The sequence below is a fragment of the Neoarius graeffei genome, chromosome 11, assembly GCF_027579695.1.
Source record: "Neoarius graeffei isolate fNeoGra1 chromosome 11, fNeoGra1.pri, whole genome shotgun sequence".
Taxonomy (NCBI): Eukaryota; Metazoa; Chordata; class Actinopteri; order Siluriformes; family Ariidae; genus Neoarius; species Neoarius graeffei.
The window spans coordinates 42,420,402-42,438,173 of NC_083579.1; the positions used below are offsets into that span (position 1 = coordinate 42,420,402).

Consider the following 17,772-nt stretch of genomic DNA (forward strand, 5'->3'; position numbering starts at 1 on the left):
AATGACCTATTGCCAGTTGACCTAATGAGTTGCAATTTGGTCCTCCAGCTGTTCCTTTTTTGTACCTTTCACTTTTCCAGCGGGCGGCACGGTGGTGTAGTGGTTAGCGCTGTCGCCTCACAGCAAGAAGGTCCTGGGTTCGAGCCCTGGGGCCGGCGAGGGCCTTTCTGTGCGGAGTTTGCATGTTCTCCCCGTGTCCGCGTGGGTTTCCTCCGGGTGCTCCGGTTTCCCCCACAGTCCAAAGACATGCAGGTTAGGTTAACTGGTGACTCTAAATTGACCGTAGGTGTGAATGTGAGTGTGAATGGTTGTCTGTGTCTATGTGTCAGCCCTGTGATGACCTGGCGACTTGTCCAGGGTGTACCCCGCCTTTCGCCCGTAGTCAGCTGGGATAGGCTCCAGCTTGCCTGCGACCCTGTAGAAGGATAAAGCGGCTAGAGATAATGTGATGTGATGTGTGTGACTTTTCCAGCCTCTTATTGCCCCTGTCCCAACTTTTTTGAGATGTGTTGCTGTCATGAAATTTCAAATGAGCCAATATTTGGCATGAAATTTCAAAATGTCTCACTTTCGACATTTGATATATTGTCTATGTTCTATTGTGAATACAATCTCAGTTTTTGAGATTTGTAAATTATTGCATTCCGTTTTTATTTACAATTTGTACTTTGCCCCAACTTTTTTGGAATCGGGGTTGTAAATGAGAAGCGTTATGTTTGGAGAAAGGAAAACACTGCATTCCAGCATAAGAACCTTATCCCATCTGTGAAACATGGTGGTATCATGGTTTGGGCCTGTTTTGCTGCATCTGGGCCAGGACGGCTTGCCATCATTGATGGAACAATGAATTCTGAATTATACCAGCGAATTCTAAAGGAAAATGTCAGGACATCTGTCCATGAACTGAATCTCAAGAGAAGGTGGGTCATGCAGCAAGACAACGACCCTAAACACACAAGTCATTCTACCAAAAAATGGTTAAAGAAGAATAAAGTTAATGTTTTGGAATGGCCAAGTCAAAGTCCAGACCTTACTCCAATCGAAATGTTGTGGAAGGACCTGAAGCGAGCAGTTCATGTGAGGAAACCCACCAACATCCCAGAGTTGAAGCTGTTCTGTACGGAGGAATGGGCTAAAATTCCTCCAAGCTGGTGTGCAGGACTGATCAACAGTTACCGGAAATGTTTAGCTGCAGTTATTGTTGCTCAAGGGGGTCACACCAGATACTGAAAGCAAAGGTTCACATACTTTTGCCACTCACAGATATGTAATATTGGATCATTTTCCTCAATAAATAAATGACCAAGTATAATATTTTTGTCTCATTTGCTTAACTGGGTTCTCTTTATCTACTTTCAGGACTTGTGTGAAAATCTGATGATGTTTAGGTCATATTTATGCAGAAATATAGAAAATTCTAAAGGGTTCACAAACTTTCAAGCACCACTGTATAACAAAGTTTGTATGGAAAAAAAATAGGGTGCCTAAGACTTTTGCACAGAACTGTATATTATTAGTCACAGAGTTAAATTATACAGAGAGCACGCTGGTCACATGATTGCATTCTTTAGTGGAGAGCCTGCACCATTACCGGGAATCATCTGCACGTGTGAAATGAACAACAGCTCCGGATCACAACGACCAACACACATTATAGTTTATATGGTTATTCAACCATGTTATGACCATTAACAAGAGCTCTTCATTAGCTTTCAATTGACCCCAGGCTTCCGCCTCTGCAATCTACATTGCTCAAGAATGAGGCCATGGAAGTAGGGCATTTTAGCCGACTTGGAGCTCTATTTACAGGCTTCATCAGAGAAAATAACTTTACCCCAGTCCTCTGCAGTCTGCAAAAATTATTTTCTCTGATGAAGCCCCCTTCAGACTGTTTGGGACATCTGAAAAAATGATTGTCCAGAGAAGAAAAGGTGAGCGCTACCATGAGTCCTGTGCCATGCCAACAGTAAAGCATCCTGAGACTATTCACGTGTGGGGTTGCTTCTCATCCAAGGGAGTGGGCTCACTCACAATTTTGCCTCAGAACACTGCCATGAATAAAGAATGGTATCAAAACATCCTCCAAGAGCAACTTCTCCCAACGATCCAGGAGCAATTTGGTGATGAACAATGCTTTTTCCAGCATGATGGAGCACCATGTCACAAGGCAAAAGTGATAACTAAGTGGCTCAGGGAACAAAACATTGAAATTTTGGGTCCATGGCCAGGAAACTCCCCAGATCTTAATCCCATCGAGAACCTGTGGTCAATCCTCAGAAAGTGGGTGGACAAACAAAAACCCAAAAATTGTGATAAACTCCAAGCACTGATTATGCAAGAATGGGTTGCCATCAGTCAGGATTTGGCCCAGAAGCTGATCTCCAGCATGCCAGGGCGAATTGCAGGAGTCTTGAAAAAGAAGGGTCAACACTGTAAATATTGACTCTTTGCATAAACTTGATGTATTTGTCAATAAAAGCCTTTGAAACTTATGAAATGCTAATAATTGTACTTCAGTACACCATAGAAACATCTGACCAAAAGATCTAAAAACACTGAAGCAGCAAACTTTGAGAAAACCAAAATTTGTGTCAGTCTCAAAACTTTTGGCCACGACTTTATATGTGTTTTGTTTACAATACTAAACCTCCGCTCATAGCTATGTTTGATTCGTTTAGTTAAACACAAACAAAAATCCACACTGTTTCACGTTATTTCTGATTCAGAAAAAAAAAAATGGTGTCTTTCAGTCATAATATTTCTTCATTACAGTTTGGTTCAAAATATTCCAAGAATTGAATTGAATCAAATCATGAAGTCAGTAGCATGAATCGAAAGCATGACCAGAGTGTATTGTTACACCTCTAGTCATATTCGGGGGAAGTGATAACATATTAGATGAGCACATTAATATACTGTATACCAGTGATTGGAATTACAGCTGACAACTCTCAAAGCTACTGTTACAGAAAATAAATCAATACTTTCTAAAAAATTAGGGAATCTATAATAAGGAACAGTGTTGTGGTATAAATATATGAAATTATACAAAAAAACAAACAAACAAACAAACAAAATGGTAAGGAATCTTATTTCCATTCATACATCTTATACGATTTTTTTTCCTTTTTAAAGAAACACTTCAAAAACATCAACATTATTAATAAACCAGTTAGAATTATGCAAATATGTTTTTTGTACCTGGTTCTTGCTTTTATTTATTATCCTCCATGATGAAAATAGTGTATTTGGCGGTGCAAAATTACTGATCAAAGCTACAGTTTCAAAAGAAATCTGGCACACACACAGGCCACACAGTGTAACTGTGCAAAGGTAGAGTCCCCTCTGGTATGAACGCCCACCCAGCTCCAGGAGTTTGAGTGTATAGCCATATCCATCACCAGCATGTCACATTAATGAGGTGTGTTCATGGGAAATTGAGGCGTACCACTCACACCACCTTGGTCTCCTTGGACAAGCTCTTTGGTCTCGTTCGAGGAGTAAATTAATGGGGAATAAAAAGCTTTTTTAGCCGCTAGGGCCTTTTGATCAACATCAACATTAGTCAATTCAACACCATGATGAGAGTGGAGTCATGGCAAGGAGGTTAACCTCTGCTGTATTACTGCAGTCAACGTCGGCTAATTAGGAGATCCTGAGATAAAGCCAGGCTCGATGTTCTGGGCGAAATGATTTAGTATGCATGCACACTTTTTGATTTATGGATTAATTCTGCCTTGTTTCCATGGTCCCTTGTCTCTATGTAAACAAGGGAAAATAATCAATTGCTTTGTTTGTCATGTCAAGAGTAATTTTCCCTCAATGAAAGGTTCCAGAGCTACTTTCTTACCAGAGCTTGGCATCTGTGAGTCGAACGTTTCTGTATAAATCACCGAAACCAGTTGCATGGGAGCCACTGATGCAAGTGATAAGACTGTATGACAAAAGAGAAGTTGCCCATCTCTCTCTGGATGTGTGTGTTGGGGTTTGAGAGGAATTGGGGGAATGTCCCAAAAATGAGGGACTATCTAATAATTTTAACCTTGAAATAACAATATTTTACATTCTTATTAATGGGCGGCACGGTGGTGTAGTGGTTAGTGCTGTCGGCTCACAGCAAGAAGGTTCTGGGTTCGAGCCCAGCAGCTGATGGGGACCTTTCTGTGTGGAGTTTGCATGTTGTCTGTATGGGTTTCGTCCAAAGACATGCAGTTAGGTTAACATGGGTTGGGCTGAAGTGCCCAACATTGGCGGCGTGCATGTACGCAGTGGCTTTGCTCTCCAATGATGAACTAAATTTTGTTGTGCAATGACAATAAAGGCATTCTATTATTTTAAAAAAACCTAAAAGAGCCAAAGTGTCTCTTTGGCACAATTTTTTAAAGTGTGTTCAGAGATACTTTCGAATCTTTCTAGAGCTCCCTCTGATTTTAGATGAACAAAGTCCGGTGTAAACCATAACATTAGCCGGTAACTGAGTGTTCTCTCTCTCCTGATTCCTTATCACCTAGTTCTAATTGCTGTAGACAACTATACAAATGTGAAGCATTACTATTATCCGATGCTGAGAGGAGGTGGTCTTTGCTTATCTGTTCCTAACGTGTAGAATAGCCAGCGATGCCTGGCTGACACCTCTCATAAATCTCACTTGGCTGTGCTCCCCGGTGGATGTCATACACTTCCATGCGTAGCGATGCACAGTTTCTCATCCAAACTTATAACAAATACTGTAAACACAAGGCTCTCGTAATAACTAATGGATGTCCTACCTTTTCTGGGCAGCGTTGAGGCGGTCATCTTCAGCTGCATACTTTGCTTTTGCTGCAGAAAGAACAGACGAAAGAAAGACTCGATACTCAGTACAAATCTAAACTTATAAAGGTGCCAGAATAATAGTGATGTTATGCATGTAATAAATAGAGCTGTTTATTGTTTCACTCAGGATTGAACTTGGAAGGTTCTGGATAAATAGCAGACGTTCCAAAATGTTTTGGTGCAGAAGAAGCAGTAGGGGTTACACAGACTAATCGATTAAGGCATTAACAAGTCAGCGAGTCAGGCTGTGGAGAAAACAGTGATACAGACGGTAAGGAGATGCAGACAGTAAAGAAAGCAGACTAAATGTACAGTGTTAGTCGAAAAATATGTCCGACTAGACGAAGCCAATTCTACAGTCACACGCACAAGACGATCCTGGGAGATTTAAATAAGAGAAAGATCGGATGTTCATGTTCTAGTCTAAGGCCCTGTCCACACGGCAACGGATTCAGCTGACTCCGATACAATTGCTTATCGTTTAGGCTTGGCGTCCACACGGCACCGGCGTTTTGGGTGCCCAAAACGCAATCTTTTTGAGAACGGGTTCCAGAGTGGAAAGATCTGGCAACGTTGCCGTTGCGAAGTCGTCTGGATGAGTAGAACGGATTTGTTTACAATGACGTCACAACCACATGACTGTCAGTGCTTCACGCCGGGTAGAAGTGTAACGAACTCGATGCGAGTTGTCAACAAATCCTATAACTTGGTTCATGAAACGCGCTTACAAAATATTTTCACTGTGAATATTTATTGTGTAATGGTGCAAAGTGAGAGAGAGAGAGAGAGAGAGAGAGAGAGAAAATAGCCCTTAGGGCAGAGTCAATCCCGCCAGCAAAAATAGGGAAAAAAAGGAGCGATCTCACCTCTTCAGATGTTGGTTTAAGTCCTACAATACATTCCTCAAAAAGGGCGTAGAACAACAAATTAATCCATCAATGTGTAGCATTCAATTTATTCCGGACCATTAAAGACGCCGCCTTCCACGTAGAATCATACGTCATCCTCGCCGCCATATTGGATGGGTCAAAGCGGAGAATAAAGATGCCTCATTCATGTGCTGCGTTTAACTGTACCAACAGGTTTGCCGTCCAAACGAGATCACATGGGATTACCTTTCACAGGTGAGACTGGAAAAATACTTTTCATTGTATTTGGTCATTATAATGTAATTTTACGAACAGATTTTCCTGACTTTGTGGCTAATATGAAGTCTCGTGCATAATAGTTTATGCGCATGCGTCCTTACTTCTTCTATTGTTCTGGTGTCTCCGAAGGGACCGTCTTACAGCGCCCCTAGAGGTGTGGCATGTGTGTTGCATCGTTTTCAGCAAGCGTTGCGTTGCCATATGGACCTGATATTTTACTGATCGTTGCCCATTTGGACGCGATATATTTTTAAATAACATCTCGTTGCCGTTGTCGTGTGGATGTAGCCTAAGTCTTTAAGGGACTGTCTCTTGTGCTTACGATTGAGTGTAACCTAGCTTTTACCAAGAATCGAGTTAGGAGTACAACCGTGTCAGATACAGTTAAATGGACTATTAACATGTTATCACTTTGCATGAAGGATAGACGTATGTGAGAGACCGATTTTCAAGCCCACTCTCGCCTGCTCCCGAAGGAACACGTTCTGCAGGAATTTTTGCATTCCTTTAAAGCTAAATAAAAGTTAAATAATAAGAGCCTTGCACCACGGGATGCATTCAGAGATGCGCGTTGCATGTCGATGTCCAATCCTACATAGTGAGATTAAAGTCAACTCAGTGGCATGCCAAGTTAAAAAGGCTGATCCAGACTCCTTTTCGGATGCTACTAAGTGTGGAGTGGAATATGATGGAAAACCCACCCAAACGCTGCTGTAGATATTGCATCCGTCCATCCATCATCAAGCTCTAAGCATCTTCAGTGTGCTGCGCTTTCAGTTTCACAAGCAACAGTTTCAACTGAACCACGAGTACATTTTTAAAAAAGTGTACGACACAATAATAGATTTATTATTTTGCACATTTATTGCACTGATTTATTTCCGCTTATTCTTACGAGTTTAGCGTAAAAGCATTGAAGCCGTACATTTAATCTGTATAGTAGTTGAAGTTGAAGCGAAGTATGCTTCGACAGATCGCAGCCTAAAAATAGCGATGCCCTGAAGCAGACAGGAAAAGACAACGGCTCAACTACTTTTTTGAATGGTTTGAATATTTTTGATATATATTAGATGGACATGAGTGATTTACTGGGAAAGATGACATTTGTATTTTTCATACGAGCTACATCTGGGACATGGAGAACCAAAACCGTGACATAAATCTCTGTATGTCACTTCTGAGGAAATCGATGAATTGTTTTGATAAATTTGGGTAATTTTTGTTTGTGAATGTGTCTATATATGAAAAAGAAAATCACACGTTGGCTTGAAAATATGAAGTTTATCTTCTGTTGAAAATCTTTTCACTCATTCGCTTCGCTCACCCGTGAATATGTTTCTTGAAGATAAACTTCATATCTTCACGCAACCGTATAATATCCTCTCTCACTCTCTCATATTTACAGTGCTGAGCGTAAATGAGTGCACCCCCTTTGAAAAGTAACATTTTAAACAATATCTCAATGAACACAAACAATTTCCAAAATGTTGAAAAGACAAAGTTTAATATAACATCTGTTTCACTTATAACGTGAAAGTAAGGTTAATAATATAAACTTAGATTACACATTTTTCAGTTTTACTCAAATTAGGGTGGTGCAAAAATGAGTGCACCCCACAACAAAAACTACTACATCTAGTACTTTGTATGGCCTCCATGATTTTTAATGACAGCACCAAGTCTTCTAGGCATGGAATGAACAAGTTGGCGACATTTTGCAACATCAATCTTTTTCCATTCTTCAACAATGACCTCTTTTAGTGACTGGATGCTGGATGGAGAGTGATGCTCAACTTGTCTCTTCAGAATTCCCCATAGGTGTTCGATTGGGTTCAGATCAGGAGACATACTTGGCCACTGAATCACTTTCACCCTGTTCTTCTTCAGAAATCCAACAGTGGCCTTAGATGTGTGTTTAGGATCATTGTCATGTTGGAAAAGGGCACGACGACCAAGGGCACGGAGTGATGGTAGCATCTTCTCTTTCAGTATAGAGCAATACATCTGTGAATTCATGATGCCATCAATGAAATGCAGCTCCCCGACACCAGCAGCACTCATGCAGCCCCACATAAGGACACTGCCACCACCATGTTTCACTGTAGGCACCATGCAGTTTTCTTTGTATTCCTCACCTTTGCGACGCCATACAGTTTTGAAGCCATCAGTTCCAAAAACATTTATCTTGGTCTCATCACTCCAGAGTATAGAGTCCCAGTAGTCTTCATCTTTGTCAGCATGGGCCCTGGCAAACTCTAGGCGGGCTTTTTTGTGCCTGGGCTTTAGGAGAGGCTTCTTTCGTGGACGGCATCCATGCATGCCATTCCTCTGCAGTGTACGCCGTATTGTGTCACGGGAAATAGTCACACCAGTTTGGCTTTCTACTTCTTTAGATAACTGCAGTGAACTTGCATGCCGATTTTCTTCAACCCTTCTCATCAGAAGACGCTCCTGTCGAGGTGTTAACTTCCGTGGACGACCTGGACGTCTCTGTGAGATGGTTGCAGTTCCATCTTTCTTAAATTTTTGTACCACTTTTGCTACAGTATTCTGACTGATAAGTAAAGCTTTGCTGATCTTCTTGTAGCCTTCACCTTTGTGGTGTAAAGAAATTATTTTCTTTGGGGAATTCTGAAGAGACAAGTTGAGCATTACTCTCCATCCAGCATCCAGTCACTAAAAGAGGTCATTGTTGAAGAACGGAAAAAGATTGATGTTGCAAAATGTCGCCAACTTGTTCATTCCATGCCTAGAAGACTTGGTGCTGTCATTAAAAATCATGGAGGCCATACAAAGTACTAGATGTAGTAGTTTTTGTTGTGGGGTGTACTCATTTTTGCACCACCCTAATTTGAGTAAAACTGAAAATTGTGTAATCTAAGTTTATATTATTAACCTTACTTTCACGTTATAAGTGAAACAGATGTTATATTAAACTTTTGTCTTGTCAACATTTTGGAAATTGTGTGTGTTCATTGAGATATTGTTTAAAATGTTACTTTTCAAAGGGGGTGTACTCATTTACGCTGAGCACTGTATATATATATATATATATATATATATATATATATATATATATATATATATATATATATATATATAATGTGTGTGTGTGAAGCAGGAGCAAGGAGTAAAGCTTGAGAAATGGAGGCTATTGTGGAGCCGGCCATGTAAAAGTGTCTAAATGCAAGGCAGATGTGTACGGTGGGCCAGGCTGAGGTGCAAGAATTTATCTAGGGCCAGAGAGAGCCTGTGATCTCAGATTTATTGCATTTTTTTCTGATTCATCCTTTTTTTTTTAACTTTGATGAGGGGGAGGGGGGCTTTCCTACTCGAAAAGATTTAAGAGGGGGAAGTCTCCAAAAATTGTTCAAAGGCAGGTATTTGGGGTCTTAGCTGGGGAGGCTGGGGGTAAAGAGTGGGGGGAGTTGAGTGTGTGCTACAAAACACCCCGTTCCATTCTTAGCATTTGTGTGTGTGTGTGTGTGTGTGTGGCTGATTATCAGAGGTGAGCCAAATGACAGGAGAGGGGCACTGTGGTGGGATAATGGACAAAAAGGGGCGGCCCATGACCAATGGCGTTGGTCTCAGCAGGGGTGGACTGGCGCCGGAGGTCCCTCTCTTTCCCTCGATGAGTGCATGTGTGTGCGCATGGAGGTGGCAGGGCCACTCCACTCATAAGCGAGGCGTGAGAGCTGAGAGAGGGAAAGGATGTGTGAATTTTTTCCCCCCTAGAGCTCTCCCTCTGTAAACATGAAACCAGTAGTAGCTAACTAGAAAGTTATGGGACTCGCACGCTGAGAGCTACAATAAATTAAGGCTTTAAAAGCTCCACTCACTCCTTCGAAAGCACCACTTGCCCCACACCTCCTGTAACCACAGTCTTGAAATTCAGTGGTAATTGTGAAGTCCTCTAACTAGGTTTGACGTGTAACACATGTACTCGACTGTCTACATTAAAATGATACTTTCATTGGGGTACTTTCAGGTTGGTCACCTTTATCCTATGATGAAAAATTTCTATCCTGATGGGAGTGGTCTCTTCCAGCATGAAAATGCTCCATGCATTTCCACAAATAGGTGATCTGGACGTTTACCTTACTATGAAATTTTAGGTTGTTTTTCCTTTAATTTATCATCCAAGTACGAAGTCAAAAGACGTTACGTATGTGTGTCAATTTGAAGTGGATATATGGCCTGGGAGTATAATTAACAGTTATTCCATGAAATCGAGTCGTACAGAGCTGACAGTCGATGAGGTGCGTAGCACCGAGTCGACTATAAGCCATGTATGACGAAATTGAGTGGAATAACTGTTTTATTCTATCCACATTCACTGGATTTTGAGAAACGGAGCATTTTTATTGATATTTCTTGCAAATTCAATAAATAAAAACTTTATACAAAATGTGTGACAAAATCATTTCCGCTTAGAATGTAAACAAACCGGCAAAATGACAGTCGCAATTTGTGAAAAATGCTAAAATAATAATAATAATTCTTGAAAAATAAATAAAGATGCGTTCTTACTATCAAATACTTTTATTCCATATTTTGTTGCTTTTTTATTTTTTGGGGTTTTGTTTTCAAGTAGAGTTTTTATTCCGTGTTGCGGTTGATTCAGCAACACGCGCCGCCATTTTGTTTTTCTCTACTCATGGTCTACAGTATGAGCTGATAGCCTAGTAGTAGAGTAGCCAATCAGAGTGTGCGATTGCTCATATCCAGTGAATGTGGATAGAAAAATAAATCTCATCTCATCTCATTATCTCTAGCCGCTTTATCCTGTTCTACAGGGTCGCAGGCAAGCTGGAGCCTATCCCAGCTGACTACGGGCGAAAGGCGGGGTACACCCTGGACAAGTCGCCAGGTCATCACAGGGCTGACACATAGACACAGACAACCATTCACACTCACATTCACACCTACGCTCAATTTAGAGTCACCAGTTAACCTAACCTGCATGTCTTTGGACTGTGGGGGAAACCGGAGCACCCGGAGGAAACCCATGCGGACACGGGGAGAACATGCAAACTCCGCACAGAAAGGCCCTCGCCGGCCACGGGGCTCGAACCCGGACCTTCTTGCTGTGAGGCGACAGCGCTAACCACTACACCACCATGCCGCCCCTAGAAATATAAATAATATACTAATTTCCCCTCACTGTGTAGCTATTTGATTGGCTAATCTTCTTTTTTTAAAGATATTTTTTGGGGCTTTTTTCACCTTTATTGGATAGGACAGTGTAGAGACAGGAAATGAGCAGGAGAGAGAGACAGGGAGGGATCAGGAAATGACCTTGGGTCAGAATCAAACGCAGGTCCCCAGATTTATGGTATGGCGCCTTATCCACCTGAGCCACGACAGCCCTGATTGGCTAAGCTTCTGAGGAGCTTTGCATTTAACTAGACATAGGGAATGGTTGCGCATTATTGTACAGTTCAGTACGTACCTAGTATTTAGGAAGTAAATCCTGTGGTTACTAACTTCTTGTACAACCTTTGCTTGTTGGATTCTTCAAAGTAGCCACCGTTTACATGCTATTGGCATTCTCTTAACCAGCTTCATGAGGTCGTCACCTGGAATGCTTTTCAATTAACACGTGTGCCTCGTCAAGAGTTAATTAGTGCAATTTCTTGCCTTCTTCATGTGTTTGAGATCAAACAGTAAATAGTAAATAATAATACAGTAAATAGCCCTATTCCACAACTGTAGTAATCCATATTATGTCAAGAACCGCTCGACTAAGTAAAGAGAAACGACATCCATCATTACTTTAAGACATGAAGTGTCTTTTAATTAATAAAAATAAAGAAAAACAATTAAATTTGAAGGTGCGTGTAAACTTTTGACTGGTACTGTATACCTAACCATTTTTACATAAGTTGTCATGTACTTGAATATCCAACGTGCAAGGTATATAGAGTAAAATTAAGTGTTACTAATAGAACAGCAACATTTAGGACAAAATACAGAAAATAAGCTAATATATATACAGCACTCAGTCCCATACCAGGGTTTTTTCTAGAAAAATTTAGTATGAGGGCGCTCACCATGGTGAGGGAGCGAAGCGGGGGGGGGGGGGGGGGGGGGGGGGGGGATGGTGCCGGTTGTCCCCCCCCGCCGTGCAAAGCCTTTGAAAAATGCTCCAATGGGACATTCTGAGGCTATCTGAGAGGGAAATTGTAACAAATTGTCTGTCAACATTGAAAAAGAAAGAAGTAATCTTCTTCTGCCCCAGACAGTCTTTGGCTTTCTTCCGTTTCGTGCCGCGGGATGACATCTTTAAATGCCCAAGTGTCAACAAAAACAACTCGCGAACTACTTCTGTCAAAAGCTCCCGCGCCGGTGGGTGAAAGGTCATTCAGTCTCGAGAAATCTCGCTCTACAAGTCAGCTGACCTTGTATGTAACCCATGTCAAATCTCGCGAGAGCAGCCGCGACAAGTAAACAACTAAACAACATGGCGCCTCAGTCTGGAAAACGCCAATTCGGATTGTTTTTGCACCGTCTGGCGGTGTATCTACTATGATTGAAATATTTTTGGAGCAATTATAACGTATTCGATGATCAGACACATTGTCACGTAGTGTTGCTGGGATGTTTTCACGGAGTCGGTAAGGGGGGCGCATGCCGAGAGTAAGAGGGCGCAGCGCCCCTGTTCCCCCGTTTAGACGAAAGCCTGCATACTAATTGAATCTATGAACAGTGAAATCAAAAATGTTTAAATTGTGTGAAAAATAAATACCCTGCTTGGCAAGCCTTATTTTTCACACATGCATGACACGTAGGTCTGATGTTCTCCTGAATGAATAAACTATTATCAGACCTTTTAATATAAACCCAAATTCAAGCTTAATCTATTTATGTGATTCTTTATGAGTTCAAGGTTCATTTGAAAAATGAATGAATGAATGAATATGAGGTGTGGAGCATTGTGGGAGTGAGGCGTAAGGTAACCAGATTAGAAGAGAATAACTCACTGACTGAGTAAATGAGTGAAGCATGGGCTCTCCTATGGAGGTAGCGGCAGGGGAGGTCTGTTAAAGGGGACAAAAGGGGCGGGAGGTCATGGAGCCAGGTGGGGGGAGAAGGTAAATGGATTATAGCAAAATGGATGAATGAGTTTGGAAGATGTTAAAGCTGCTCAGATCACAGGCAGGTTTAAGAGCTTGCACGCAGGCCATTCGAGTTCACCTGTGTCTCCTGCTGCGAGAGACCCTGTCATTGAGACCTCACCGTAAAGCATTCATATATGAATTATGGACTACTGCTACGTGTACACATGGACACACACATTTAAACAGTGTGAGGAAATAGCACAGAGTTAGCAGAAATACTGGCACAAAGTACTGTGAAGAACATTACGGCAAGATTTCATTTCTTTTTTTCTTTTTTTTTGTGGAGTCAGCTGTCACTAATGAACGTAAAAGACAGCACAGCTCTTCGAAACAAACTAGAGAGTCAACAAGTAGGGACTTGAGTTGTAAGTGTAACACACTAAAGACAAACAACACTTCAGCTTCTTCTAGCCGGTTCCACCTGGCCCATGGAAAACTGTGCCAAACCCCTCGAACCCATAATCCCTCAGAACCACTGAAGCACAGTCAAACATACCTGCTTCTCCTTTTCCACCACAAAAGAGCTCTGATATTACAAACAATCTCACTCTTTCTAATACTTTAATTTCCATCTGTTTTGTGGACTGGAGCCATGGAATTAGCTCATGAGAAGGACAATATCACTGTTAAGTGTGTGGTGCTTCAAAAGCAAAAACAGGAGCAAAGCCAAAGGAATTCGGTTTACAAAGTGAGCTTTACAAATATCCTACAGGAAAGGTTGCACTCAAAAGACATGGCTCTGTGAAGTCAGTAGTGGGAATTACCTCATGTCTATTTTATACTGTACAAATAAGATTGGTCACAATCAGTGTGATTTGGGTTCTTACAAACAAAAGCAAGCCCTTACAATAATTAACAGTTATTCCACGAAATCGAGTCGTACATGAGCTGATAGCCGATGGGGCGCGTAGCACTGAGTCGGCCATAAGCCATGTCTGACGATATTGAGTGGAATAACTGTTTCATTCTATCCACATTCACTGGATTTTCAGAAACAGAGAATTTTTTACTTTTTTTTTTGCAAATTTGATAAATAAATACTTTATGCAAAACATCCGACAAAATCATTTCCGCTTAGAAGTAAACAAACTGGTGAAATGACAGTAGCAATTTGTGAAAAATGCAATAATAATAATAATAATAATGGCGGCACGGTGGTGTAGTGGTTAGCGCTGTCGCCTCACAGCAAGAAGGTCCTGGGTTCGAGCCCCGGGGCCGGCGAGGGCCTTTCTGTGCGGAGTTTGCATGTTCTCCCTGTGTCCGTGTGGGTTTCCTCCGGGTGCTCCGGTTTCCCCCACAGTCCAAAGACATGCAGGTTAGGTTAACTGGTGACTCTAAATTGACCGTAGGTGTGAATGGTTGTCTGTGTCTATGTGTCAGCCCTGTGATGACCTGGCGACTTGTCCAGGGTGTACCCCGCCTTTCGCCCGTAGTCAGCTGGGATAGGCTCCAGCTTGCCTGCGACCCTGTAGAAGGATAAAGCGGCTAGAGATAATGAGATGAGATAATAATAATAATTATCGAAAAAAAGATACGTTATTACCATTAAATACTTTCATTCCATATTTTGTTGCTTTTTAATTTTTTCAGGTTTTGTTTTCGAGTAGAGTTTTTATTTCATCCTCGGTTGGTTCAGCAACACGCTCTGCCATTTTGTTTTCTCTACTCACGGTATATGAGCTGATAGCCTAGTAGTAGAGTGGCCAATCAAAGCATGCAATTGCTCATATCCAGTGAATGTGGATAAAATATAGTCTTTATACCTTTATGCCTAGCAAGAACACATTTAAAAAGTTGCAGAAGAGGGGTTTACAGCTCTTCATGCCTGGAAGACACAAAACATGGAATGTAAATTTTTTACAGACAGCTTGTGGGAATATAATATGGATTTTTTTCCCTGTCCATTAGCATGCATGGTCATGTTTCAATTTACTGTATAAGGGGTCAAGTATGTAGGGGGAAAAAAAAGGCTGTTTTCTTTTCCTACTGATGGCTTTTCAATAAGATGAGCATCATAGCAGTGATCACACTCTAAGCCATTACATTAATGGTATTTAGTAGATGCTCTTATCCAGAGCGACATACAAGATACCCAGAGCAGCCTGGGGAGCATTTGGGGGTTAGGTGCCTTGCTCAAGGGCACTTCAGCTATTCTTGCTGTTTCAGGGAATTGAACCAGCAACCTTTTGGTCTTAAAACTACATCGCTAACCATTAGGCCATGGCTTTGATTAAGATTTGAAACTAAAATTAACTGGTGCTGACAGAACTATCATCAGCTGTCTTTGTTCTCAATGGCACTAAATCTGGGCGGCACGGTGGTGTAGTGGTTAGCGCTGTCGCCTCACAGCAAGAAGGTCCAGGTTCGAGCCCAGCGGCTGTCGAGGGCCTTTCTGTGTAGAGTTCGCATGTTCTCCCCGTGTCCGCGTGGGTTTCCTCCGGGTGCTCCGGTTTCCCCCACAGTCCAAAGACATGCAGGTTAGGCTAATTGGTGACTTTAAATTGACCGTCGGTGTGAATGTGAGTGTGAATGGTTGTTTGTATCAGCCCTGCGATGATCTGGCGACTTGTCCAGGGTGTACCCCGCCTCTCGCCCATACGGTAGTCAGCTGGGATAGGCTCCAGCTTACCTGCGACCCTGCACAGGATAAGCGGCTACAGGTAATGGATGGATGGAAATATGTTTATCCGCTCTTCAGATATTACAAATCAAAGCTTGAAAAAAATGGCTTAATTTTTAGAAAGCTGCCATAATATTCTGTATGAAGATCACATGGTCCAAAATGGGCCTCATTAACCAATGAGATCAAATGTTTTTTCTTAATAACTTTTTTTTATTTTCCAAGAGATTTACATGGAAATTGTCAGGCACATAGACGGTTGTATACTGCATACAAAGTAAAAAAAATAGTAAAAACGAATTATGCAAATTAGTATTTAATTAGTATTAATTATGCTATTTAGGTAAAAACGTTAAATCGGTACACTCTCTTCTTCAAAGTTTCACCAAATGGCTTTATTTGTGCAATATAAAGCTGATCTTAACTCTCATTTATACATCACAAAGAAGGAGAAATCAATGTTAATTATAAAGCATTGAATGTCATTTACATCTACCGTTCTCTATCAAAAAAAAAGTAATAAAAGTATACTTCACAAAGAATACCCTCTTTGTGCTCTGTAAACCTTTGTATTTCGAAATAAGGCCTACTAGTGTTTATATGAAAGAATATAAATGATTATTTTGATTAATATTCACAGCTTTCAAGGCCAACCTCGGGAAAAAAACCCAAAACAAAACTGTGAGTCACATCAATAAACAATTCCAATGAATTGAATTGAAATCGACGCTCGTGTTTCTGACTTCCAGTTTTTTAAAAATCTCATTCCGACCACTAAGATCTCAATATTTTTCATCAAAACAAATAGTTATATTCCAAAATAGTTATTTATTTACATGAATCAGTTTGATTTGAAAAAATAAGTAGGTAAAGCTATGAAAACTCACTTCAAAGTCTTCTGTTAATCATAATATCAAAACTAGCTGACGGAAAATTTTGCTGAATACTTCATCGGAAACAGTGAGAGAGCTACAGAACATCCCGATAAAAGTTATCTGATTGATATTCACGAGTAATCCAGTCGGAAACCAATCAGAAGAGAGAGAGAGAGAGAGAGAGAGCCTGACCGCTTTCCCGTGACTCAAAAAGCACCGGCAGTTTCCCGACATCGCGCGAGCAGAGAGTGAACTCTGTTGTACCAACTTCAACCTGCCGTTACTCCCAAAGGACTGAACAGATCTTAACCAGATGAATTTCTTTGGAAAGCAGATATTACAAGTTTTTTAATGATAGTATTCACGATAGAAAATATTCAAGAGTGAAGCAATGACAGGTTTGGAGACTCAGATGAGCGTCTGCAAGTACAATTTTCACACCACGGCCAGCAAGTGTCTGAGATGCCTATTCAAACACTGAGTATGTTGGATAGAAGAAGCTGTAAAGTTGGAATGGAAAATGTTATGTTGTCCAAACTATGATAGATTTAGTAATTCTCATGGATGTCTCAAATCACACACACACACACACACACACTTATGAAGCTACTATTAAGAAAACTGACGCCAAGAACATTGGATTTCACCAGCATCTTATATAACAGTGAATGATTCATGTAACGAGCTAATTCGTAATGCTGATAGATTTTTTCCTTCTTCCAGCTGCTTAGCACTGAATTACTTTTCAATGGATGTGGTCTTGATACTCTATCCTGGTGGGTGCCATTTTGCTAAGTATATCAGATTTATGGTTGTATAAGTCTTTGCATTCAGTAAACATGTATTCATCACTCAAACCTAATAAGCAATTTAAGCCATGGCCTTTGGGCCAAGACAATGGAAGACACAGCCATGGCACAATGTCTCCTACCATGGTGGTCCCCTGAAACTCTCCCTGCTGAGGCAGGCCAGGCTTTACGAGAGCCCACTCGGAGATGTCCTGCCAGCTTTATAGCACCACTGAGTACATTACGGCGAGTTTAGGGCAACCCGATCCCTATTCGGCTGGGTTAAGGCCTCAGGTTGGTGCTCAGTGAAACCAGCTAGCATTCCGTAACCCTGCGGACGGCTTCTCAATGAAGGGAAAGGTCAAGTCTCAGATGCGGTATAGAGGCAATGTCAAAAAGGGTATA

The 17,772-nt window shown here is 41.3% G+C and overlaps 1 protein-coding gene across 2 annotated transcripts in view; it reads right to left on the minus strand.

Annotated features, from left to right (window-relative positions):
• LOC132894301 (formin-like) overlaps positions 1 to 17,772 on the minus strand; it is a 121,557-nt gene that overhangs the window by 25,027 nt on the left and 78,758 nt on the right. For both annotated transcript variants that reach the window (XM_060933950.1, XM_060933951.1), the window contains exon 14: positions 4,770 to 4,821. In XM_060933950.1, coding sequence (XP_060789933.1) covers positions 4,770 to 4,821 — 52 coding nt within the window. The remainder of the gene's footprint in view (positions 1 to 4,769; positions 4,822 to 17,772) is intronic.